Consider the following 27984-nt stretch of genomic DNA (forward strand, 5'->3'; position numbering starts at 1 on the left):
GGGTGAAAAAAAGTTGCTGTCAATGTATGTAGAATTATTTTCAAAGGGATTATACTGATACAAGTTTTGTTAGGCTCGGGCACTGTGGGGTTTTATAAAGTCCTCAAATTGTTCTTTTTAAGTTCATAAATCTGAAAGAGATCTCCAGGAGTGATTACTAATAATTGGAAACATGAGCTCATGCTAGATTACGTTTTAGGGAAAGGATATGTCAAAAGCATGGCTGATTATATTTAATCAACTAAATGATTCTTGCTTATTCACTTCATCTGAGTTAGATCTCTTATTTCTATGCACCATTTTGAATGTTTCTCCGAAAAGCTGTCTCTGAAAAAGTCATCTAAAAGGTGCCTCTAAAAAGCAAAGCATTGCGCAGTTTTACTTCTGCTGTTAGGGGTTGGAGTGCATTTGATGTGCTTTTGGAGTGAAGGTCCGGATTTGCTTTTAGCAAAACGAAATCTAGTTTTGCTCTGCAGACTGACTGAAAATCCTGGAGTAGGTACAGCTTGTATGCATCTGATTTGTTTCTAAATTTTATTCAGACGCTCAAGTAAGTCTGTTCATATAATTTCTTATATTCTTGTGTCTATGGTCTATCAATACATGTGTCTGAAGGCCTCCAAAAGATCTGATTTCATAACTTTAAGACTACAAGATCGATAGGTCCCTTTGAAGGCCTGCAGACGTTTGTGAACCCCAGGAGGGGTAGGTATGTTTGGTCCAGGGTGCCAAACTATTGTCTGAAGCGAAGCCTTCAAACTGCATACAGTATAGATACAGCACTAACAAGTTCAATCTACTGATCATCTTCTGTTGCACTGAATTACTTGTTAATGGGGTCTAGCAGACGTGAAACGCCCTGGATTCTAGTTTGGGTTTGTTTTCCTTTTTTTTTTTCCTCTCTCTGTCTCCTCTGACTTTACTACTGTCTTTACTTCTGTTCTCTAGGTTTTATTTCCAATATGGAACTGTGAAGACCAAAAGTATTTCTAAAATTCAGAAAAGGGGTTGTTTATTTATGTTGATAGAAAAAAATTATTCACGAATGTTTCTCTTTCGGAAAACACACTGGTATCAGACAGCCCGGTACAGCTGGTCACGCAGGAATTTTGGAGAGGAACATTAGATATCTGCTGGAGGATGGTTTTTAATGCCTTCTTTTATGGTGCTTGCCACTCTGAAACAAAATCCAGAAATACATTGACCTCAGACGTTTTACAGCTTGATGGTTGTTTGTCAACAGCTTGCTACTTGTTCTTCTTGCTTGTTTTCAGTTTTCCTTGCATGAAGCTGATAATGGGATCAAACATTGGATGTCAGGGTTTGAAATGGGTTGAAAAGTAAAATCAATCAGTTAAAAATTAAATTGGTTTGGCCTTCATTGTTAGATTATGTAATGCTTCTGCTTTTTGTTTGGCGTATGTATTGTTGCTTTGTAAAGGAGCTACTTAGTGCAACACAGATGAACTAATTTGAGTATTATTGCTGCTTCTATTTCTTCAATTACAAATCAATTAACGTAATAAAATAAGCTTCATTCAAAACATTGACTGAATGGTAATGGCTGAAATTATTTCCTTACATGTTCTTTTTCTTATACAGAGAAAGAAATATCTATGGCAGATTTTAAGTTTAATTTAATTATTTCTTTTTCTTAGTGATCTTAGTGAAAATCAGATTCAAGCAATACCAAGGAAGGCATTCCGAGGAGCAGTAGACATAAAAAATCTGTAAGTATTTTCGTCCTTCTTGCATATATTCTGATGGTAATGCTTTGTCAATACAAAGTGCTTTTGTTGTATCAGACCTCTTTTTCCCTAAGCACTTTTATAGCTGCTTAAGGAATCTCTGCATAAAAAAAAACACGTACCATTTGTTTTGGCAAAATACTTAAGCATTCTAAAATTACCCTATATGAAATCTAAAACATTGAAATGGAGTTGAATACAACAAGGCATTATAACTGTTTGCTTATGGTAACCAGAGTTTAATATTTGAATGTCAGGGTATTTTAAACATTTCATAGTTTTACGTGGAAAAATTCATTTTGCCGTGGGTCTAAGAGTTTGCCTTTTGTTCACTTGTATAAAAGAAAGAAAGAAAAATCATGCTATTATCTAGTTTTCCTAGCATATATTTTTGCACTTATGTGACTACTTTTCTTATGCAGTTTTCTTCTGTGGTAAAATAAGTCTTTTCTAAAAGACAGATACTCATTTTCCTGGAGACAGTGACCCTGAAGTTCATGGGCAGGTTTTGAATTCTTATGGCTTCTAAATGTGGAAATATGTGAGTTTCAAGACAAAGGAAAGCAGTGACTTTTCGACTTTCTGTTTAGAGTGGTGGATCACTTTAGTGGACTGAAAGACCTGAACGACCTGAAGACTGTGATGAACATGCGTAGTAGGAAATGTAGGGTCATGCACTCAAAAGCTATAACCCCTGCTGTAAGCAGAGGACTTAATCACTTATAAACAATCAACAAAGACAGAGGACATATACTAGTGGGTTCCAGAAAGACATTGGAGCTGCCAGCGTGATGCAGCTGTGAAAAAAATATAATTAATATCTTCTGTGGCATCAATAAAAATAGGGAAGTATTAGGCCATTATATGAAGGTTTCATGTCATTTCTATTGAAATACTTTTTGTTAATTGCAGTTGCCAGTGTTAAAGAAAGATGAACTTTCTACTTGTATTATTTTGAAAACAGTGCTCCGTGATTCTGAAGGAAATTACATGATGTCATATCCCCGGTAGGAGGGGACTAGACAGAAAGCACTTTGCGTTTCTGTCTGCCTGTGATGGACCCTGCTTCATTCTGCTGCCCACAGCACTACACACAAAACAGTTCAGAGAGTGTTTTTTCAAAGATTTAACAGAATGACCAAGAGTTTGGGCTACTTGATATGATTTCTTTTTTTTTTTTAATTTAACCATGTTTGTGGTCTGGTTATTCCCTGCAATGAAGTCCTACCGCGTCTCAATGGAAAAACTATTCTGTTCAAATCATTCTGATCAAAAACGTGCAAGCACTTCTCAAAGTAACTTTGTTACTTTGTTTAATTGGTGGTTTATAAGTTTCTATTCAGAACTGATCTCATCATTATTTATGGTCTAAAAGACACTTGGCTACAGGGAGAAGCCTGCATTTTTCTGCATGGTTTTTTATATTTGAAAATTGATACAGCTATAGAAAGGAACTTTGGTAGTAAAAATAAAAGCATCGTCAAGAATTTTCTAGTGACTGGGCAGTATTTTAGAATGTAATAAGTATACATGATGAGATAGTTCCAGTCAGGAACTTAATTAGGGTGCTAATCTTTAGCTAAGATAGTATTTATATCTTGGTGTGCATTTTCAAGGTAAGGATCCTGAATTATGTCTAAAACTTGCATAAAACAGTGGAGCCACCCTGTAAAGCCTTTCTCTTTTAGGAGATAATTAAAAAAAAAAAAAAAAAATCATAAAGGCCGTAGCATTGCCACAAAGTCCAAATCATATCTGTGGCATATAGTTTATCGTGATAGCATAAATATTAAAGATACATCCTTTATTGGTTGTCCCGGGGGGGAAAAAAAAAGGAAAGAAAAACTAATCAAAAATCTTTATGATCCCACTGCAATTGAAAATCCGAAGAAATACATTTCTCTGTCTTGTAAATGCTACCTACGTTCCTGGTCATTCAGGAAGAACACCTAATATTGCATGAGGTGTAGGTGTGAGCATCTGAATGACGAGTGAGTTTGTGGGGTGAGTTGGGTGGATCCTAGCACAGCATTTATGTAACTAGATCGGGCCACTGAGCCTTTCCAGAAGCCTAGGCAAGAAGATGTGAATCCTAGCCTTCCATCTAGCCTTGGACATTAGACTTAGAGAAGGGTGATGGCAAGAATTGTACTATTTTTATTTCATTGTTGAAGAAAATTGGGACAATTGGTGAGTGAGAGGAGTAGAAGGCATCACTGCAAACAAAGAAAACTGAAGTGAAGGAATATAGCCTCTATTGGGTGACTGACCTGAAGTCCAGGAACCAAATATTTGCATAAACTTACTGAGAACTGTCATTAACAGTATGCAATATTTATTCTAATTTCAGCATTTCTTCTGAAATTGCCTAGTGGTTGAGCATGATATTAAAGATGTTAACCAAACTCATGGAAGAGATAGGTGAAGGTCCAACATGTTGTAAATTCAAGATTTGCTTTCTGTACCAACATTAATTACGTCAATTTCAATATAAATTGAAGCACCGTTTTTTGTTTTTTGTTTTTTGTTTTTTTTTTTTTTTATTGCAATGAGTGGTAACCATCCCATACAGTAGTTCTAGTAAGTTGTTTGAAAGGCAGTTAACAAATCTCACAGAAATTGCCCTGATTACTTATTTTATTTTCCTGAAGGGAGACTCACTATTCTCTCACTCCCCCTAAATATTTCCCCATCCAAATCAGGAGTTGGAATATTTTGGAAAACATTTTATTATATCCAAAGAACATTCTTCTAGTCTTCACAGAGCAAAGGGAATTAGATGTTAATGTAGATTATCTGAAGGAAATTTCTTCCTTTAAGGTTGATGATACCGCTATGATCTTTTGATTTCCTGCTAATATGTTAGCTCTAGAGTTCTCTTGGTGTTTCTCAGAAGAAGCTGTCTAGTTTCCATGAAACGTAGCCATGATACTTCCTTTCTGGACGTCTTCTTAATAACATTCACGGTGTAGATTCTGTGGAAGATAAAGGCAAAATGGACAAGGTATTTTGAGAACTGACAACCCAGGAAGCCTGCCGCACCCTTATAGTAAAAAGAACAAAGTCCCCCGAAAAACATCATCCCCCACAAACCTACTTTATATCTAATTGGAATTTTTCAAACTTATTTCTTGCCTCTTGTCTTACAACTGAGAAGAGTCTGGCTCTGTTTATACCTTCCCTTTAGGCTATTGTATGCAACAATAAGATCTCCCCTTCCCCTTCTCTTCTTAAGGCTGAACCAACGCAGTTCTCACAGCCTTTCCCTGAACGTCACCTGCTCCAGCCCTCCCATCTTGGTGGTCCTGCTTGGACTCAGCCCAGCATGTCAGTGTCTGTATTCTACTGAGGAGGCTGAGACCAGGTGCACAACTCGGATGTCATCTCACAAATGCCAGACAGAGTGTCCCAGCTTCACTTTCACCAATACAGCCCGATCGTTGGTAATGAATCAAGTTCTTTGGAAGTGAGAAAAAATGAAGGAAGCTTATTTTGTACAGATCCCCCTGTTCAAATATAGGAAAAAAACCTAGCTGCTCTGTCTCAAAAGTCTTGATTTTCCTGTTCAAGGGCAATGACTACAAGAATAATGCACTTTTAGTATAGCTGCTGATCTGGGACTTGACAGAAATTAGGGTGCAAATTCTGGAAGTATAATTCTGAATTACTGAGTTACTCCTAACTTGCTACTTTTTCAGGGAGAAAAATATGCACCAAGAAGTTAAGTTCTTCAGAGGACACAGTGGCACCCACTGTTTTTTAAAAATAAATAGAAATTATCATATAAATTGGAAATTAAACACAGATTTTTTTAAATGTACATGTTAACGATGGTTTCTTAACCCTCTGTGGTAATACAATACTCACACTGGATGTAAAAGGTGTTTAAAATCTCCTGAACCTTAGGAATTTTATTTAAGATGGTAAGAAAAAGCTTTAGCAGCACAGATTTTAAGTTTGGATGGATTGTTTCTTGAATCTGCTTACTAGGAAGAAAAATAATTGGGCTTAAAAAGCAAATGAGTGTGAAAAACCACTGAAAGGACAATAGTGCTATGCTCTGTCTTTGAGAAGTAGATTTTGGGCACTGCTCTGATGATTTTGATAAAATTATATTACTATATTTCCATTTGAAGTATATAAAATTTTCTGTGATTCCAAATTCCTCTTTCGCTATGTAATCAGTATTTGGCGGAGGATGGAAAGGAATACACCAACATCATGGCAGACCTGTGATGCTAAGCATGTGCAACATCAAATGGCGTCAAAAATACCAAGGAAGGTTTTCATCATATCTCCTGCAATTATCTTGTGCCCTGTTTTTCTTGTCACAGTCTGGCCTTCCTTCAGACTATCCTCTTCTTTGGTGCCTTTGTGTTCATTCCATTCCATTTTTTTCACAGCAAGGTGGGGGACACTGTAGCTGTCACCCCAAGGATAAAGGCTGCAGGGCAATGTAGTAGCTTCACAGATTAAGTTGGCTGGGAAAACGGAGAATTAGTGGAGAGAGAGACAGACCCAGCATCCACTCCAAGTCCTACACGTTACACTAACTTTTGTCCAAAGCCTTGATTAATATTACTTGGTGTTACCCTGATGCCTCTTGCATGCCAATTGTGAAAGATTTAAAACTGGTGTTGTCACTAAAGGCATACCCGAGTTTTCTGTTAATCCTCATTGGCAATGATTGGACCTTTTTATGAAGTTCAATTTTATTAACAGTCAAAAACCACAGAGTCCTGCTGAAGATGTTCCAGTTAGCGATTTCTTCTCAGATCATGCACAAAATTCCACTGCAACTAGAAGTATATTTGTCTACTTATCTGCAGAAGTGCAAATCCAAACGCATTCCTTGTCTAAGACATGCTTTAATAATTTAGAATTGGCGTATTTTTCGTGCTTGTTCTTAGTGGGAATCTTAATTCACCTACTAGCTACCTGTGTTTCGGGTATACATCAAGAAGGATTTTCACAGGATGTTAGTGAGATATATTCAGTGTATACTTAAGATTTTTACTGAAGTCAAAAATAGCTCTGAAAGAATGAAGAAAAGTACAGGTACACTTTTCTAGTGCCTCCTAAAACTCTTGTTGTCAAACAAGTCGGTGATCTTGTGGTCTTTGGGAAAAAAAAACGCTGTTCTTTCAGACTGTTTAAATAAGTATGATTTCAGTACTATTTTTAAAGTTATTTTCCTTACCGACTACTTTCCTAAAATTTGACCTGCTGAAAACAGTTTCTTTTTTGTCAACAAATTAATTTATGAAATTAAGTTAAAGTCAGTTATGTTTTTAAATCAAGCAGAGCATTTGGTTTTGAAGATAAGTTTCAAATCAGAAATCTCTGAATGTGAATCGAGAGCTTCCTTGCAAGTCTTTTGTTTTTTGGTTTTTTTTTTGGCATTTGAACCACTGACAAAAAGTCTAAAATATGTAGAATCTAAAAATGTATCTGAAATTTATTTGAGTGACCGTAAATGTTAGTTGGTTAAAACCTAAGCAGCTGAAGTAGGTGTGGTTTCGTCTTCTAAGATAAGTGCCAATACTTACATAAAATTTTACACGGTATCTGAATTTACTCTAATGAAAAATGCAGTCTGTACTTTTACTAGGAAAAGTACCAAATGTTGCTGTGGTTTATGTAGTTTCCCATAGATTTTCCTGTGATAATACAAAGCAAATTGAGGTAGATCAGGTTGAACTGAGCTGTTAAACTCTGTTGTAGGAGGACTTGAATTCAATTTTACCCTTAAATTTCATTTGGCTGTGTCAAGTACTGAGAATAATGCAAATCCTCTTTGAAGATTTGAATTTTAAAGAAAAGTAGTGTATGCTTCTGTTTAGTGTTAAACTCTCATGCAAAAGGAAGTTGGACTCTCAGGATCCTTTAGGCCCTTTTGTATCTACGCTACCACGGAAAGGGAGGCTGCCGCTGCTTTACCAAACAGCGTGACATAATCATGTCGAGGAGACTCACAGAATCACAGAGTTATCAGAGTTGGAAGGGACCTCTAGAGATCATCTAGTCCAACTCCCCTGCCAAAGCAGGATTGCCCAGAGCACATTACTCAGGGCTGCATCCAGGCGGATCTTGAAAACCTCCAGGGAAGGGGACTCCACAGCCTCCCTGGGCAGCCTGTGCCAGTGCTCTGTCACCCTCACCGTAAAGAAGTGTTTCCGTGTATTTGAACGCAACTTCCTGTGTTCTAACTTGTGCCCATTGGCCCTTGTCCTGTTACTTGGAACCATTGAAAAGAGCCTGGCTCCATCCTCCTTCAACCCACCCTTTAGATACTTGTATGCCATAATAAGGCCTCCCCTCAGCCTTCTCTTCTCCAGGCTAAAGAGTCCCAGCTCTCTCAGCCTTTCCTCATAAGGGAGATGCTCCAAGCCCTTAATCATCTTAGTTGCCCTTCGCTGGACTCGCTCCAGCAGTTCCCTGTCCCTCTTGAACTGGGGAGCCCAAAACTGGACACAGTATTCCAGTTGTGGCCTCACCAGTGCAGAGTAGAGGGGGAGAATGACCTCCCTCGACCTACTGGCCACACTCTTCCCTATGCAGCCCAGGATTCCATTGGCCTTTTTGGCGACAAGGGCACATTGCTGGGCCATGGATAATTTACTGTCTACTGACTCGCAAGGAGGTTTGTTGATATGTAGAGTAACTAAGTAGAAGTGGTTCTAAAGATAAAGATTTTTCTAGTTAATATCTAAATAAAATACTCTAACAAAACTTCCATGGGATATGTGCTTAATACGGCTTCCATGCTAGAGCAGGAATATATTTGCTCCCATGTTGTAATAGTCTTGATACTGTTTTTCATCTAATTGCTAGATTGCATTATTTCTGGGAAGTCATACTGATGTGATAGTATCTTTTCATCATGGAACTTAACAGATTGTTCATTCTGTGTTCACCCTCCTGTTTCGTTTTCACTTTTTTCACTTTTTTTTTTTTTTTTTTAATTTTGCTCCTGGAAGATACTTGTGTGTTTAGCCAAGTAGAGTGCTAGATAATTTTGAGAGGATGGAGCTATTGAACTATAGATCTGTTCTCCCTTTTCTTCTAGTTTATTCAGTAAGTATGCCTTACTTGGAAGTATTTGTAATTCTTGCTTTTTAATTTTGGGATAAAAGAAAAAGGTTAATCATTTACTATATTATGTATATTAAAAAAAAAAAAGGCATTCAAAATCTTTCACAGGGAAACTTTAGCAAAGAGCAAAATGAACTACATTAACAAAATAAACAGCAAGTAGAAAAAAGCAAACATGTGACTTACCAGTTAAAGAATAATCACAAAAAATAGTAATAGTCATGGGAAACAAGCAGTTCTCTGAAGTTTGATAAAAACTTTGAATAAATACTTACATGATTTTGTCACATCTTTCTCAGCTAATGCCTCTGAAATTATTGATTCCTTTTGAAATTGAAATTGAGAAGGGAATTGAGAAATAGGAACCATAACTCAGTTCTGTTGTAAAAAATACAAGGAGATATTAAAAGCAACGACTGTTTCCAAAATTTGTCTTGCAGTGATAAATATTGTCCACTCTGTTTATTTCCTAAGGAAAAAAATTAATGATGTGAAATCCAGCGTATAATGTGCTAAACTGGAAACATTTTTGAATTGTTTTACTGGGAAGGAAGCTATCACAAGGACCTAGAAAAGCTTCTGACTTTTTCTGAAGACTTCTTAAACAATGTATACCATTAAGTTGATACGCTTAGGGAACGTAACCGTTTCTGAACAAGAAGAAGAATGTGAAGCTGGACGGTGCCTCTCTTCCACTTGCGCCACAGAGTGTCCTCAAGCTGTGAAGAACAGGAGAGGAAAGCAGACAGATGGAATGAAATTGTCCCAGCTTTTGACACAGCCCCTATGAATGAGTAAAGAAGGGTTTTTGTCAGTCAGATAATAGTTTTTTCTGTGTGAGGGTAGTAGCTTTCAAATGCATGCAACATCTTCTGTTAGTCATTGAATGCTCTTCTTGTGGTATAACAAGGTTTATTTTTAGATATTTGTTTATCATTATCTGGTAGACAACATATGCTAAAAGGGAAGAAAATATAAGTTAGCAACACACTTGTACACTGTAAGATGTATCAGCAAAAGCAATAAGTGAAAAAACATTTTAAAGCAGACATTTTCTTATTAGGTGAATGCTTTTTATTTAGTTCGTACTAGTTTTGGCAGCAGAACTCACATAAACATTAACATTTCAAATAGCGGAAGATTAGTAAGTATATGAAATACACAGGTAATGCTGCAGATATGGGTGCAAAACCTATTTAATTCTCTGTAACAACGGAAAGATTTTGAATGTGACAGCTGTTGTTTGGGGGTTTATGAGCTTCACAGGAGTGGCTCTGCCAAAGGTGATCAGCTGCTTTGTGGAGGGGGTGGGGGGCAGAATGGAGTAGTGACTCTCCAAAGGGATGGAGAGATCCCACGTAGAAAAGACCCAGCATGGAGATGGGGCTGGGGGGAAGCTGATGAAGAGAGACTGGGGAGAGGGGAAGGATGAGGATGGGCCAAACTTGCTCGTCCATGTCTGATCAGCTTCTGTACTCAGGGTCTTTTAACGATTTTAGGAGAAGAAAAGACACTCTCAGGGGGAAAAAAAAACCCAACTTTCTAAAATGGAGTTAGGATTGTTGGTATGCTCAATAACTGAGTGGTGAGAAAAGTTTCATTATGGTATTGTAAATTTTGGTGTATGGTTTTGAAAATCATTATGCTAAAACCAAATTATAAAACGTAATTTAAGATTAGAGAAGTATGTGCTTTTTTGCTCTAGTATTCTTGCTTATGTCATAACACTCACGCAACTTGCTATCAGGAACCGGTCTTATGCAAAAAACTTCGGACTCCTTCAGTGTATCTGTTAGAGGGACGTCATAAGTTAATGGTACACTGGTGGTGAAATATTGTCTAACTTTCTGTTTGGATTATGTATGCAGTGGATATCTTTACCTTAACACAAATACCATAAATTGCTATTCACACCAGGCACACAATCTTCAGAGTCACGTACCTTTCATAGCTCAAAAAGTATATATCACGCCAATTGTTCTTCATGGTGTGTGTCTGATCGTTTTATATCATGGTCGTAACTGATGAAAGATCATCTAAAACATAAAGATGGTAGTATCTTTCAAAGACAATAATTTGTAAAACTAGGAAATACTTCTCCTCTCCCACCCGCAAAATTCTCTTCCCCCAAATGGAAACCAACTAATTAGCTCAGTGCAAACAAAGTGATCTTTCCGGTAAGAAGATTTAAATGGAAACAACTCACCCCTTACTAAGGTAGTGGTCATGGTGACTCATTAACAGAAGGAGTCCAAAAGTTTTCATGTGCACCGCAACTGCTGCCACTCTAGTGGAAGAAATCTGCCTTTCAGTTTGTGTAGGACAAGATTTGCTCGAGTGCTTTCTCTACTGTTAAAAGATTTTCCTTTGTGGATAATATGGATGATTTAGAAGAAGCTGTGTCAGCACTGATTTATACATTGACAGCTAAGGATAATAAGATATGGGCAAACATACAGCTCACCCTTTTACAGATTAACCTGCAGACTGCATTAGGCAAATTTGATGGCATTAAAAGATTTTTCCAATTTGTCTGGAAACAATTTCTCTTTTGTATTGTGTCAAGGGTAACATTTCATGCCATTGTACTAATTTAAATAGCTTGATAAATTGTTCAAGAGGTTAGAGAATTGTACAGTGTATATATTTTACCTCTTTAAAATAAAAAGGCTATTAACTTAATTGTTAAATGAAATTCATTAGTAAAAATTGAAGGAGCCTGAGAAAGTAGGCTTAAATATTCCAACACTGCAGCACTGGTGCTGTAACATTGCACCAAAATGATTAAAGATCATATTCAGGAAATGATAGTTTGCTTTTAGCTTTCAGTATACAGAAACACAGACAGTGTTACAGTTATGACAATATTTTATTCCTGTGTAGTAGTAATTCAGATGAAAAATGTGGATGAAACCAGAAGAACTTTATAGAAGTTGGTACATTACGCTCAACAGTGGGTGTGATGATTTATTAATAAAGTAAAACATTGTCATAGATTCAGAAGAATCACAGAAAATGCTTTAGTAAAAGCCTCATTAGCCCTGCTAGCTAATATATAATTGAAGACAGAAGGGCAGAGTTCATTTGTATTTTGTTCATTTTCTTAGTATTGTTCACACACATTTACTCATATATATTATCTGACACTGACAAGTTACCGGCTTGGAGAAGATCTTCTGGTTATTTAAAGTGAGGTTGTATCATCTTTGCTTTGCAAGTCGTGCCCTAAAATGCGCAAGATGTGTGGCAGTATTTATAGGAGAAGCTTTTATCAGCAGAGAAACTGGGATTTTGTATTTGCCTATGTGTTAATTTCAGCAGACTTTTTTAATTGAGCAGTATGGACCGTATCAATGTTTTGAATCCGAAAGGTAATGATATTCTTCAGAGAAACGACTGTAAATTTTTCATAACTTAATACTTAAAGATTAATAATGTATGGGATGGATTGCTGGGTTTTATGTGCAGAATTCAAGTGCTCCGTTACAGCATCCTATCTGCATATAATTGCAGAGAGCACAAAGTACGTAGAAAACCACATACTGAAGGTTACAGCAGAAATACTTGTTTCATTTGGAGCAGAATTAAAGGCGATAAGTAACCAAGTAGGTAAATACCTTGGACGCTATTATTTCTACGTTTAGAAATATTCTGGAAGGTAATTATTCTAACAGCCCCCCGCACACACCCCCTCCCACCCGGTCCAGGCGTGCACGCACGCAGAGGGACCCCTAAAAGTGGTGTCTCACGCCGGTCCCTGCCGCGGCGGCTGGAATTAACATGCAGCTGGGCTGCTCTGATAAATGGATTCTGTTAGGTCACCGAGGGGATGCGTGTGACATTAAGTGATTTACCGTCCTTTACCTTAATGAAATTGTTTCAGCGAGATGACGCTGAGAGCTTTTAATGGATAGCTTTTCTTGATGTAATGAAATTGCATTCCTTTGGCATTTAATATAAGGTGCAGTTATTATTTACTGGAGCTTTCCCAGCGCCGCTGTTTTGCGCAGACGGTTGAGAACAAAAAGGGATTTCTGTGGCAGCATCCCGGCCAGCGTGCTGCGTGACGGTCTCCAGCGTGCGAGCGTTGTTTTTTTTTTTTTTTTTGCGAGAGCGTTTCAGTTCGGGTGGCCCAGCTCCTCTGCCGGCCCTTCCGCGGGCTTCGGCTTTGCACCCAGCGCTGCCAGCGCTCCTCTCCCTTACAAAATACCTTCCTAATCTCTTTAACAGGCAACTGGATTACAACCAGATCAGCTGTATTGAAGACGGGGCATTTAGGGCTCTGCGCGACCTGGAAGTGCTGTAAGTATTCCTCTATCTCTTACTTGTAGCAGGAGCTGAGTATCTGGGGAGTACTAATGTAAAAGCTTATCTACGAGCTGCAGCCTGGTGTCAGGACGGTCTAGTGAAAAGATGCCTTAAAATAATCCACTGTGATGTGCTATAAAATGGTAAAAACGTGTGGAGAGGCAGGGATATTCCTTTACTCTGCAAGACGACCATTGCACACAATTTAAAAAAAATAAATAATAATAAAAAAAAAAAGCAGATGGCGGATACTGTCAGAAAAGAATATATTTCCTTTTAAAATGGGGGAGAGTATTAATGAATCCAATTAATTTTGTAAATTATCCATCACTGTTGAAGGGCTGCACGTTTTCAGGATTGCCTTTGTTGTACAGTCTGACATCAATTTGATCTTTCAGGCTCTGTTTAAGGAACAATATAGTAGGCACTTTTCTACCAAACACTACTGTTATGTGTTAAGATATTTAGCGTGTCCACATTAACTGCTTTTTCAACATTTTAAATTTTATGTGTACGAAAATACATATAAAAATATCTTGGTTTCTGTCACTGAGGGTTAGTATTGCAATACACTTTTGCATACTTTGCGAAGTGGCCATCAGTGAGGTTAAAGGTAACAAAATTATCGTGAGTGACCTCTGACCTGAAAATAGTTACTGTAATGAGCAAAGTGCCTCACTTCCCAAAGAATTTGAGGTGCAGGACACATTCCTGAAATACTTGCTCTGTCAGTCAAAATGTCATATTTTTTCGGGGATTTCTACATTAAGAGAAGTGAAAGACTTTGTGTATAGGTGAGTTTCTTCATGGTAGTTTGAATCACACTTGGTAAATCACAACACCTTGGGGGGGGTGAGGGAATGGAGGGTTTTTTTCCTTGTTTGTTTGTTTGTTTGTTTGTTTTAAGATTCTGAAGTAAAGAAGCTGCTTTGGCAATAGATAGTGTCTGTATGTCCAAGAAACTAAAGAGTACATGAGCTGCTGGTGGTAAAGTTTTTTATTATTAAGCAATAGTTGGTCTTTCGTATGAGTGAATGGAACTGACAGCTAAATTTGATTTTTTTTTATATATTGTAATTATAGAATAACAAGCCTATTGTTAACTTTCTGGTGTAAAGCCATGTAAAATGTTTTGCAGGTTCAATATTCCATGTAGTTCTGAAGTTGATGAATTGTTGGTTGTCTGTCAGTACACCTGATGTTCTGTGATATTTTTATCTTTAGAACTCATGTATATGACAGCATAACTTTTCCAGTGATGGCTTAATCTGTTTATTATGGTTTTTTAATACAAGCTTTTCTTTACATGTGAAAGGGTTAAATGTATATTTAAAAAAAAAAACAAATATTTTCTGCATTTTTTTAATGCTTGCAATTTTTAGTGTTCTAAAAAGGTCATCCTTGCCAGTTGAAGTCAGTGGTGAAATTTTCACATTGATTTTGATGAATGCAAAAAAGGAAAAAAACTCTGTTCAAATAATAGTCTACTGAAAAAGTAGTAGTTAGAATTTTGTGAATGACTATCCATAGAATGTTAGTACTGTTCAGTTATACAACTAAATGTTCACTGTCTTGAATTATGTTGTGTGATAAACGATGATGTAAAGATTAAGTTTTTAAAAAATTGAGATAGTACTGAAGAGTTTATATCTAATTTTGTGTCTAATTCAGCTTCTTTCCAATATGGCCTAAAGAATGAAAGATATGTAGATCAAACCATACTGTATATGCACTGAATAGGAAATAAGACTACATATTTTGTTATCATTTGGAGTTAATTATTCTATCTAAGCATATAATTTGTATATTACTTCAAACTACAGGTATATGATAAAGCTTTTAAATAATCTTTAAAGTTACTTAGATTGTAATCCTGTTTAGTGACAGCTTGAAATACGTGCCTAAGTAACAGGTCTTATATATTGGTTAAATAATTGCAGAATCTTATAGCCTGTTAAAGATACAAAATCAACCTGAAATCTGGACAATTCTGAAAGATTAAGCCAGTTATAGGTATAATCCTCCCTGTGAATTTCTGTGCAATTTTATTTTTTCTCTTTCTCTTTCTTTTACCTTTTTTTTTTTTTTGAGAGAGAAAATCTGCTCTACTGGGAAACAGTGTCTATGGGAAAATATATAGTGCTGTCATATTAAAAAAAAATAAAGTATCTAAGAAATTAAAAAATGTCTTTCAGTCATCACATTCTTTTCAATAGTATGTAACGCTTAGGTAAAAGTATTAAGCCAACTTTTTTTAATTACATCTCTGTAACGAAATCAAGCGTTTTCATCATTAGATAGAAGTAGTTACGAAAATTGTTTAATTCTTCATGTATCCCTTACATCTACTCCGGATACTTTTCTGCATACTTGCAAAAATAAATTAATAGCTCATGTATACAAAATAGTAAGGCAAACATCAAACATCTGAAATTGAAATTTAAAACATTAGTCCATACACCTTTTTTAAAGAGCTAACAGCTATGGAAACACGAACTGATTTTCATTCCCTTCACTGAAAAGATATGATTTTAGAGCCTTGTAAGAAGTCGTGTAGGAAGAACTAAGGGAGCTGTGATTTATCATGTGAGCATTGTAACAAAATCCTGCCAACATTTACTGATTGTCATTTATTCATTAAGAGACATTTTGAGGATATACCCACTTGGCCATTTTTTTGTTGCTTCATTTTTGTCGTGTTTTGGAAAAGGGCATGATACTCCCTTTTTCTTCTTCTTTTGATTATTCTCCTCTTTGTTTATGAAGCCCTAAGGGCACACAGGGGAGATCCCTTATGCACAGCGAAGAAAACATTTAGGACGTGGAATGAGTAAGCACACAAAGGTAAAATGCAGCACATTGCACCAGTAATTAATTGCTTGGTTAGTGTGGAGGAGCATAGCCTGATCCTGTTTGGGGTGCTGCAAGTTTACCTTTCTGTGTTTCAGGATCAGAGAGTACTTAAAAATTTATTCAAAATGAGCACAAATTACACTTTATGGTTAAAAAAAAAAAAAGAGAGAGAGAAAAAAGTAAAGCACTGTTTGCTTCAAAAGGGGAAAAAGATTTGGTCAGTGGGAATTATAATTTTTTAGTGCCATAGTTGGGTTTAAAATCCCAGAGCACATTCTCCATTCCGCTCAAATGAGTAATCTCAAAGTCTAAACTGTAAATTCTAGTGCTTATTACCTTGTTCTGGAGTCAAGCTTGTTTGCATTTTATTTGCAGCCTGAAGACGATGTTTAACTGCAGGATCATTCATAAAGTTTCATTATCTTTACAAACTACACTTACAGAGTGTGACGGGTCTGGGCTGTCCAACAGTTGGCTAAGATTTGTTCCTAGTTTCTACCTCAAGCTCCAGGCACCTCGTCTAAAATTTAAATTCTTAGTTGACTGAAGTATGAAGATACCTGACTCCTTCCATTGTGTAGCAGAAGGTCCCCTATTGTTCGTGGAGCTCTGGATCATCTATAGCAACCCTGTTCCATATCAAACCTAATTGTAGCCCAGTGTTAATTTTTTCCTAAAATTCTTGGAAAAACAGGCAGATCTTGTGCTTGTATCCTTAGTCAAAAAATACGGACTCTCAGAAGCTAGAAAGAGAAACCAGAGTCCTAGAATGAAGGCGTTTTCTCCAATAACTCTTTTTTTACATCAGGATGACAAGCTTAGCTTGGATGCCATAGATGTTCTCAGCATTGGTGGAAGCTCCATTTGAGTGAGTCATAGGTTACTGGGACCTCAGTAGGTTTATTAACCGAGCGGTCAAACCTTAGTGTTTTACCAAGGATTGAATAGGGAGGAAGAGTATATCTAAAATGATGTGGTTTTTTTCTGATGCCCATCCCTAAAAACAGTACGCTATGATCTTCATTAGCTATGCCTGTTTTAGACGTGTAGTAAATGTGACATAACTGTAACATGTTAATATGCTTTTTCTTGACTTCACAGCACTCTCAACAATAACAACATCACTCGACTGTCCGTGGCAAGTTTCAACCATATGCCCAAACTCAGAACGTTGTAAGTAGTCCCACTGAAACTGACTGCCACTTTTATCAGTCCCGTATATCATTTTTACCCTATCAGGTTTTGTCAGTGGTCTATAAATACGTATACAGGCAAAGAAAGCCTAAGTTCAATTAAAAAAAAAATGAAGTAGCGTGAGGTTGACAAGTGGGAAGTCTGTGTGTGTATGGCAGCTAATTCTGAAAGGTAAAGCTGACTAGTGACCCCAAATCTGATACTTGGGGCTCAGGAGGTAAAGAAGCAGTTGCATCCTTTTCCATCAGCTTTTTTAGGATGTGGGATGAATAAGTCTATGAAAATGGTTTCATGGCCTTTTCCCAACTGGGTTTTCCATAGTGCTGTATTCAGTCACAGAAAAGCTTCACCTTCTAACAAAAAAGATGGGGGTGGGGGGGATTCTCTTTTATATGTTACAGCTGTATAGAGAAAGAAATTGATGTTTTTTGAAAGTCAAAAATTTGTTTTACTTTGAGCTATTGAATGGGTCACATTTCATTTAGGAACATGGAAGGATCTTTGATTGGCTGTCAGATGTGATAAATGGGAAATCTTTATGCTTTTATTACTGTACTGCTAGCAGACCTAATTAAACTAAACTGGCTCTCCAACATTCTTTGTAACATAAAATTATAGCATCATCCAGTAGTGCTATTATAATTAAAGTTGTGTCAGCATTTACAATAAGGTCCCCGTTTTTAGAGGTTATGACTTTCACAGAGGAACACTTCAGGCTTCTAAAACAAAACACAGCGGAAAGAGTGTGTATGCAAGTGGTACAGTTTGGCGTTTTTTCTATTGTACGTTTATACTGAACTCAGAATAAATGTATATTGTGTTGAGTGGCAAAACCAGAATATATCACCGTTTAGTCCTGAGACTCTCTTTCAAATGGGTTTTCCAGAGAAGTGGAAATCAAAAACGAGTGGGATGTTTCTATCAGAGTTCAAGAGTAGCTCTTACTGTTAAAAAGCTACTTTTACAAAGAGCCGGTCCATTTTGTTTTACGCATGTTGGGTTGCACAACTGTTTTGAAATCAGCAGGGCTGTTCACTGGAGTTAGCGTGCCTTTCGTAACTGGAGAGACTTCAGGCAGGTGAGTAGTTCTGTTGATTTCATAACAGAATTGTAACTATTCGTGCTTGGACAAATGCAAGAGTACTTGAATTATGGGGACCGTGGGCTTTTGGTGGCCTCAGTTATATTTTGAGAATGCAATTTAATTCCATTCTTTCGTGTCTGAGACCCGAAAACATGACTGTCGGTGCCTCTTTCAAACCTCCAAATACAGTTTATATTCTGAACCACAAATTACAGGGAATCAAATTAGCAACGTTTACACTTTTTTTGGTGGGCTATTTCATCTTTTGAAAATTTATTTTAGAAACAAAAGAAAATGGACACACAGAGTCCTACAATATAGCTGTAACATCCCATTTGCAGTCAGAATGTGCTAGTATAACCGTATTGATTTCAGTGGCATTAGTTCTGATTTGCAATGCTGTTCTTGCCTACAGCTGGCCACAGATTGCGCTGAATGAGTGTCCTGTATTGCGAGCTATCTTTGCAAAGCACCCACCCAAGAATCAGTACAGGAATTAGTGCAGCCTTTAATTTCTAGTCATTAATGGGGGGGGGGGGAAATGTGAGCGAGTTAAAATCTTTTATTGATGTTGGCTACACGTTTCATGTTGCTTCACAGTTGTTTTTTTTTAATGGATTAATTAGACCCCTGGTCTAAATTCTGGCTTTCTTGCACTTCTTTTTCGAGTTATTTAGTTAGGATTGAGCATTAGCTAAAAAGGATCAAAATGACATTACTCTGTTATGGATGATTCTGAGTAAGGATTTGATTTATACCTGTGGACATCCTTTTCTGTAGTTTGAGAAAATGTAAGAGCCAGAGAAAAGTAAGAGCTGGAGAAAAGTAATTTACCTGATTTAGTGAATACATTTGTCTGATATTTTATCAATGGCAAAGTGCTTTTTGCCACTTGGCAAGGAGCCATGGTCTTGTGTTGGACCCCGCCAACAGAGAGGCGACTTACTTAATTCCATCACTTGCTGCCATTTGGTCTTTTAATTTCAGGCGTTGCTTAGAACGTAGGTCCCTAGGAGCCAAAAGCAGCTAATCCCGCTTTCTGTGATTAAACAAAAAGAGAGGAAATCAGAAGAGGGATGTGAAAGGAGGTGTTTTATATTGAGTTATTACTCTGTCTTGTTCAGCAGAAAATGAATATGACCTGTTAAAGGGATTTTTCAGGCTGTTTCTATAGAGACTAATAATGGCCAGACTTACAGATACATCTAATTGGAAACCAAATCTTTTATTAACTCTTTTTTCTGACAGTATATTATCACTATAGGGCAATTTACTTGAGACATTTTTTCCCTATTCACTATTTGTACAGATCTGGACTAAAGAGTCCCGTGGCAGCTTTCAAGCTCTAGTGTATTTACTTCTTTCTGTTAGACAGGAGAAAAGAAACTACAGATAGGTTACTTTATTAGGAAGCCTTCTTTTTTTTCCAGTTAATTAGACCACAAATAAAAAGTAATTTTGCAGCTTGTATGGTTGTATTTATTAGCATTTAAGTCCTAGACTTTCATTGAAAGATGTGAAAAATAGATACCTCATGAACAATTTTTATTAATCAATCGACGTAGTTGCTTGCCGGAGGAAGGGGCTGGGAAAATCGGTTGCTTTTCTGTTTGTTCTTCCTAATTTGAAAGCCTTGACGTGTTGTTTTGTTTTGTTTTGTTTTTTTTCCACGCAGTCGCCTTCACTCCAACAACCTCTACTGCGACTGCCACCTGGCCTGGCTGTCCGACTGGCTGCGGCAGCGGCCGCGGGTCGGCCTCTACACCCAGTGCATGGGGCCGTCCCACCTCCGGGGACACAACGTAGCCGAGGTCCAAAAACGGGAGTTTGTCTGCAGCGGTAAGGGGAACACCTTCACTCACCGAGTCCTGTTTTTAAAACACACCTACCGACAGCTCAGCGGCGGTTGCTAGTGCTGCATGGCGGCTTTGCTGGCTTTTGCATAATCCAGGCGTTGACGGTTATTTAAAAATAAACTAATCTTTCTTGTTTATCGCTGTTTGTATCTTGGGGGGGGTGGGGGTGTTTCTGTCCTTACAAATTTTGTGTAAGTGCTGCATTCACATAGATAATATAGCCTTCTAGAACTGTAAATATGGGGGAGAGATGGGGAAAATGAAATAAAAGGTGCACTGGCTGAGAACATAAGGCCTTTAGTAATAAGAAATTATTCTTTTTTAGCTTTACAGGTTGTTGCTTGTTCTTGTTGTTATTTTCTGCAGTTTAAATAATATTCTGAATCCCTAAGTAACGTTCTGAATGTTATTGGTATGCTTTAGTGCATCGCGTTATTTTATGATATGAAATAATGAAATGACTAACAGTTCACTACTAATCGAGTTTTCTCTATTCGATTTTTTTTCTTCTATTCATATCTTCTAGATGAGGAAGAAGGCAAGTTTATCTTTCTTACTTAAATATTTTTAGACTCAGATTGAAAATTTTCTGCAAACTTTGCTGTTTCGAGTTTCCTCAAAACCGTTAAAAACCAACATGAATACAGCTATCTGTCTTCTCAGCGGTTCAGCAGGGTTGTTTCTACTGCTGGATTTTCTGCAGACCCCCAGAAGCCTATTGCCCAATATGCCAGAATTTGCACAGATCTGTGCTTTTAAAAGAGTTTTATGGAGAGCACAATGTTTTGTCCTTATTAAACAGCCTCTGACATCAAAGTGTAAGGCAGTACCATCTTTGCATGGCAAATGCTAACACTATTCTTACCATTAATTCTGCTTTTGTGTACACTTTAAAGGGCTCCTAACGAGATCACTTCATGTATCTTACTTGTAAATGGTATGGCTGCAGAGCCCAAGTGTCAAGAACAGTTTTATAACTTGGTCATTATAATGCCGATTTGGAGCAAGGGGAATAACCATGTTTTCTCCCCGGATGACTGTATTTTTGTTTAATAAAGTCAGGTGAAATATTTCCTGGCTGTTAGTATAAAATGAGCAGTATTTGTTATTAGTTTTGGCAGCTTTTTGTACTTTTGTAACGCATACATAAATGCGAAATCAAATTATTATATTGTAAACTGCTATCTCAAAAGACTAACCTTTTCAGTAATTTAAAACTCGAGCAGTTGTTATCTGAAGTTGTAAGTAGGAGCAATGCTGGCTGCAACTGACATTATCAATGAAGGCTTCCTGTGTTAATGTATGACATTAAATATAGTGAGACAGATCTTAGATTAAGTTGTGGTTTCATGATCAAGAAGTCTTTTTCCCTGAAAATTTCAAATCAGTCTCTAGCTTCTTTTACCTTAAAAAAAAAGAAAGCAAATGAAGGCTTCATGCCTTTCTCATCCCTTTGTGCCTCTCTGTGTCATTACAGAAGACCAATTTTATACCATTAAATCAATCCGAGACTGAGTGCATTAGTATATTATAAAATGTGCAATCTTATCTATTTGCAGGAAAACATAATAAGTTGTTTACTTTCTAAAACATACCTAAATATGAAGTGATTATGTTTAAATGCAATTATAAGTGCTGAGTTTAACAATATAGCACAAGAACTTGGGGGGGGGGGATGGAAAGTCATGTAAATCAGCCACCTGAGCTAGTAGGAATGGTAGATTGTGGGAGGAAGAAGTCTGCTGAGCTAACACAGAGAGTGAGAGTATGAGCTATAAAGTCAAAGCTTTTATTTATGTTTGTGTGACTGAATGAAAACGTCACAACTTCAAAATTGTCTGTAAGGGATCTATAACTGAAGGACTACACTCAAATAAGTATTTACAGAACATAACAAGCAGGACACCTTCGGTCTTTGTAGCAAAGTTCATTCATTTCTGTTGACGTGCATTTTTAATACTACACAAAATTCTGAAAACAAAATAATTCCGTAATTAGTTTTTAAAACCACAACATAAATAAAATATACCTGAAAAATGCATCACATTTAGTCTTCTTTAGCAAGATGATTTTGAATGTGAGTTGCTAAAGAGGTTGAGAAAGGATGTAAGGCTAGCACAGTAGTTGAGCATTTATCTGTCATCTCTCGGTTTTGTATCAATATGTTGCTTTTAACTGGGTATTTAAATTAATGCGATTCGAAAGTATTGATGGGCTACAATATTTATTTTAGAAGTTCCGCCTTAAATTTTTCAAGGAACTGTAAAATGGGATGTTATACTGTTGAGGTGAACTGGACTACTGCTTGACAGTATTGTGCAATTTTACGAGAAACTCTTTTCCTTGGCAGGTCACCAATCCTTCATGGCTCCATCCTGCAGCGTCTTGCATTGCCCCGCTGCGTGCACCTGCAGCAACAACATTGTGGACTGTCGTGGGAAAGGCCTTACTGAGATCCCAACGAACCTTCCAGAAACCATTACCGAAATGTGCGTAATCTGACTTTTATTCGATGAACTTGCAGAAAACGTTTGTTTTCTTTTTTTCCCCCCTACGTATTCATTTTTGTTATTTGTATAAATTCATGCATTACACAGGGTAGGAATTTTGGAGTACACCTTCAAATTCAGATATAAAAGGAATATGCAGGTATATGAAAATATTTAAGACTTTTATGTTCTCTTATGAGTTAATTTTGTATGTACTGCTCACAATCCATAGTTAAAACTGCATTATGAGTTGGTTTTAAAAAAGTCTGGGAATACTTGCTGGCAAGACGGGCGGGGACTCAGCACCTTTCTACGCTGAGGACGGCAGAGGGAGTGTTTTGGAAGGGAAACTGGGAATTCCCTTTAGGGAACCAGTGGGAAAGTAGCTGTGCCTTCAGCCTGGTAAGGAGGGTCTGGCTAGAAGTAACTGAGTTAGAGAGAATATTCAGAATAAAAAAAACTTGTAAGCACCCTGATGTTATAAGATGACGTTAAGAATTTCAGATAAGGGAGGCGAGGGGATGCCTGGAATGAAAGTACCTCTATCTATCTACCTGTTGTACATAAGATCTTCTTGAAAGTTTGAAAAGAGGCCTCCGCGATGACATTTTAAAAGATAAAGTAGAATTTTACAGTTTTATGGCAGTCTCATGGCTTGTTGATATCTGACCTGTGTTTTTGAACTTCTCAGAATTGGAAGTACTGTGGTTTCTTCTTAGGGTGTGAATCATAATCACGTCTGTCAGTTCATTATTACTGCTGTTAAGACTGACCTGGCTGACTCTACCTGACCTAGTTCAGTCATTCGGCTGTATAATACAAACACTACTTCTACCTTTCACACCTCTCAGGGAAAAAAAAGCAACACTCTGCTTGCTAATAAAGGGACTACTTAGAAAATCCATGCACAGTGCCTGGGAAGGCTGCACAGATTGTTTTCATTATTTAACTAGTTGTGTGCTGGCTTTTTTACTTGCATATGTACATCTATGTGCATAGAGAAGAGGGGAAATTATTACAAGAAAGAAGCAAGGAGTATATCTCAAACAGTCCCCACTATATTTTTGCTGCTAACCGGTGCTAATCCCTGGATCTAACCACTGAATGGCGATTACAGAGACTGGAAGACTGATTTTTGCATCACTGTCTTCTAGACCTATGTGGTTTAGTGGAGGTACCTGCTGTTAACATCTGTACTCCCTTAAGAATTTGGTGCTAGAGATTGCGAGGGTGTTCCTGAATCTTTATTTTAAGTGTCATCACTTCCAAAGAAGTGATATGATGTGGAAGTTACTAGTTGACTCTGAATTCACTGTTAAAAGAAATGAGCCTAAGGTAAAAGCAAATTTATGTAAAAAAACCCAAACAAACAAAAAAAAAAAAAAAAAAAAAACCCCCAAAAAAAAAAAACGAAAGACCAAAATTAAATAAATTTACAGAATGGAAGGGTGTACTGTTCAATGTCCTTTCTGTGTAAGAAATGCTCTTGATTTTTAAGCATGGACTGGTATATCTTCAGCAGTTTACTGGCCTGGAGAGTAAAAGCAACCATATAACGTTACCTCCAGCATTTGGCTAAGCATTGAACCGATTGCAAATCAAGGCCGAATGTTTCCTGCTAGACTGGGCAGCGATCAAATCACAGAGTGAAACCTTTTCACATTCTGAGATCCATAATCCATTAATATAGATAAATATGTGTGAGCGCACGCTCGTATAAATATATTTAGTATATATACTGTGCTACAGTGTATATAGTTTATAGTGATACAGTGTAAACTATCTGATATCTATCTCTATTGTATCTAGTTTGTAAATGCTGGCTAAATAAAAAGCAGATCACAATATTTTGCACGGTTACTTAAAATCATTCATGCCATGAATCTTGTTCAAGAAGAGAGGGAGCATTGGAAAGCCAAACTTCAGTAATTATTTGATGTTAAACAGATACATACCACTGAATGCCACTGTGATGAGAAAACTGGACTTCAGTGATTGACTTAGTTTTTGAGCAAAGTAGACAGAAGGACTGAGCTGTGATTTGAGCCAGTGGCAGGCCGCACTTACCATACAGTGAGAACAAAACTTTCCCGTTGAGTGGAAGGGGAGGAGAGAAATGTACAGGAAAAGAAAGAAATAAAATGAGGCACATGAAGGTCTCTGAAACTGAGGGATAAACTCAGTGGAATAATTAGAGTAGAGGATCTTGTGAGGATTTGATGAGACTCACATGATCTTTGCTGCTTCCTTCTCAATAGGTTGAAGAGGAGTCGAAATTTTGACAAGTATATGGGTTGTATGGGGAAAGCTTTACACTATACTGGTTGCTTTAACGTGAGGAAAATAATTAGTGATAGTTCTTTTGTGGTTGTCATGGGTGGCAGGTAAATTTACCATCTTAGCATTGAAGAGACCGAGAGAGAGAGAAGAGGTTGGAGAATGAATGGTTCACGGAGTAAAAAAAGATTTTACGGATAATGAAGTGAGGAAAGTCTATGAGGCTGGATCAAACCAGCACTCCACCCTGGGCAGTGGCCCGCAGCAGGTGCCCCTGAAGAATGTTTTGGAAACATCAATATACACCTTCAGAAGTAAAGTACCAATAGGACAAATATTTTCCTTGCTCCCAGTGTGTGGTGGAGTTCTTTTTATGAAAATTGGAAATTTGCATAGCTTTCAGGAAAGAAAAGGTTTTATTTGAAACATCCAATCTGCCATAAACCCTACTATGTTCTTAATCTTCATGTTATTTCAAGATAACAAATTTTGGGGGAGGGGGTTGCGCTCAAAATCTTCCACTTTAAAATATAGTCTTTTAAGATTTCATTAATTTTCCTTTGTCTTTGTAGAGGGAGGGAAAATGCATTCAGGTTCATAATTTGTCCTGCCACCTTCTATTTTGCATGCTGCCCTCATTCATCTGCTCTCTAAACTAACTGTTCCAAATCCATTCAATCTTTTTGGATGCCAAAACCTTTCATGTCTTAATTAAGCTCCTCCTTTTTCTCTGAACTCTGTTTTCTAAATTTTTTTGACCTGCCATGACCAGATTTGAATACAATATTCCAGGTGATAGAGAACCACCACTTTATATTAATGGAATTTTAGTTTTCTTTCGTTTGGCTTTTGCAACCTAACACTCACTTTGCTTTCTTTAACTGCCTGTACGCATTGCACCACGGTTCCCATTGAACTATCCATGAGGAGTCCTAGGCCTTTTTTCTTGGCTCTTACAGGTTTGTCAGGAACCAGTTGTTCATAGATGTAATCCTACTATTCCATCCACAGACATTTCGGACCGTTGAATCCGGTTGTATGTTACTTTTTAAAGCTCCTCTGTGAAGGACTTCAGTCCTCTCTGCTTTTAACTAACTTTAACATGCAGAAAGATTGTGACGTTCCCACATTGTTACCGTGCAATAAAAAGTGTTTTAAAGATGCATTTTTGAAGAAGTACTGCAACTGTTGCTTATAGCAATCCCTTGAGATTAGATTAGATTAGATTAGATTAGATTAGAAAGAATGATTGTATCCCATAAAATAATCTGTTTTTTCTCTTATTCCTTATGTGATAATGTCAGCCTGCCAAAATGATAGCTGACAGTAAACATTTGAAGACATGAGACCATGCTGTCACGGCAGCGTTGAGAATGCTGAGAAGCTGCTGAACGCAAGGCAGAAGGGTAGAGTGAGCACTGCATTTCCACCACCGTTGTACAGTTGCCACACACATGGCTTGATTATCTTAATCATCCTTTTAAGCTCATGCTTTGGCAGGAGCTCCCCAGTTCTCAGGGAGAGAGGGAAAGAGAAATGTGCGGGTTCCCTGTTGTTTTCTGAAGGATGTACAGGCTTTAACAGCCAAATTATTATTTATTCACTCTTCTTTATAATACTACCATCGCCAGATTCTTGTGCACACCACAAGAAAATTGGCATTATACTTCTATTCTACATGTGCCAGCTGTTGTCCGATCTTTTCTATACTTTTCCATATTTGTCAATCTTTTTCTGCATTTTCAACTGAACATTGTCATCTGATTTTCTAAACGTACTTCATTGACAGTAACATTTGAAAAATCAATAATACTTTCAAATTCTCTTACTCTGGACAAGTTTCTCTGCCCTACAATGCTGTCACCTGTTTATAGGCGGTATTTGCAGAATCCAGTGCTGAGTACTACCAACCTGTCATGTTATGCTTCAGCCAACTTCATGGTCCACGAACACCTCTGGGACCTGCGTCTTTCCTGCCTTTTGTCTTTGCTTTATTGTATCTCGTGTGAATACCCTCTTCCCGTGAGGCTGACATTAAACGTTATTGTATGCCCTCCTTTATAGGGATACTTAAAATTTGACAACTTTTGTGAGATTTCATTTTTCCATCCATTTCTGCCTCTTATTTCTTTGTTCTTATGTGTGTAGCAGGTTACACTTAATAATCTGTATTTAGTTTTTGAATGTCCATAATGCCATTATTTTTTTTCCTGAGGCTCTTGTGAAGTTTACCTTCAACACATGCCTGTGGTTTTGTGATGTTTTGCCGTGTTCTCTTATCCATTTCTTCCATCCTTTCTCTCAGCAGGAAGCCTGACCTCATTCAACTCCTCAGTTCCCTACGAAGCACTGATTTCTTCCTCTTTGCCCAACACAAACTTCCCTTAGATAAAATGTTGTCTGATCTGTTTCTACATGAAGATACTTTTCATTCATTACACTGTCAGTCTGTCTGGGACAATACTGCTTAAAATCTAAGTGGTGTTAATAATGTTATTCTTTGTCCTTCTGGTGTATATAATTAAACTGCAGGTTTAAAGCATACATTCTGTGTTAACAATTTTATGCCTTTTTTTTTTTCCAGGCCGTTGATAAATTAACCTGTTACTTAATGTGCTAAAACCCCCTTTTAGTGGAATATTGATATTTTTAAGTATTAAACATCGGCAGTTTCAATTGCATAAAATTTTGCATGTTGAAGCTCTGAGTTAGCTCTTCCAGGAAAAGTAAGAGAAAAGGCTTTCTGTTTAGAGCCTAATACTGATGTCATGACTTTGCACTGCCGTGAAGTTCTGCTGGACAACTGTTTGGGGATGACATTTTAAGACAATAGGAGCCGTCTTCTCTGCTGCTGGCTACTGCTTCTGTAGCAGAGCTGGCAAGGAGACTATGTGCTGCACTGCACTGCAGTCTCCTTGTCTCCAGGTTTGGTGTAATAGCCCAAACCGCTGAGGAAAATGAGTTTGCACTGGAAGCTGAAGTGGATGAGGAGCGAGCGGGTGTTCTGTGGTGGTGGGAGCAGGAGGAGGCAGGGCCAGTTCCTGAAATGCAGTTTCATTCCGGTGCAGTTGGATTTACCA

General features: G+C 37.4%; 1 protein-coding gene across 2 annotated transcripts in view; it reads left to right on the top strand.

The window, feature by feature from the left end:
• The window catches only part of SLIT2 (slit guidance ligand 2), a gene marked incomplete at its 5' end in the record, with an annotated part of 271246 nt that overhangs the window by 154635 nt on the left and 88627 nt on the right, over positions 1–27984 (top strand). For both annotated transcript variants that reach the window (XM_082482340.1, XM_082482341.1), the window contains 5 exons: positions 1659–1730; positions 13074–13145; positions 17106–17177; positions 19958–20121; positions 22489–22627. In XM_082482340.1, the coding sequence (XP_082338466.1) occupies positions 1659–1730; positions 13074–13145; positions 17106–17177; positions 19958–20121; positions 22489–22627 (519 nt within the window). The remainder of the gene's footprint in view (positions 1–1658; positions 1731–13073; positions 13146–17105; positions 17178–19957; positions 20122–22488; positions 22628–27984) is intronic.

This window comes from Vanellus vanellus, assembly GCF_965231255.1.
Source record: "Vanellus vanellus genome assembly, chromosome: 4".
Lineage (NCBI taxonomy): Eukaryota > Metazoa > Chordata > Aves > Charadriiformes > Charadriidae > Vanellus > Vanellus vanellus.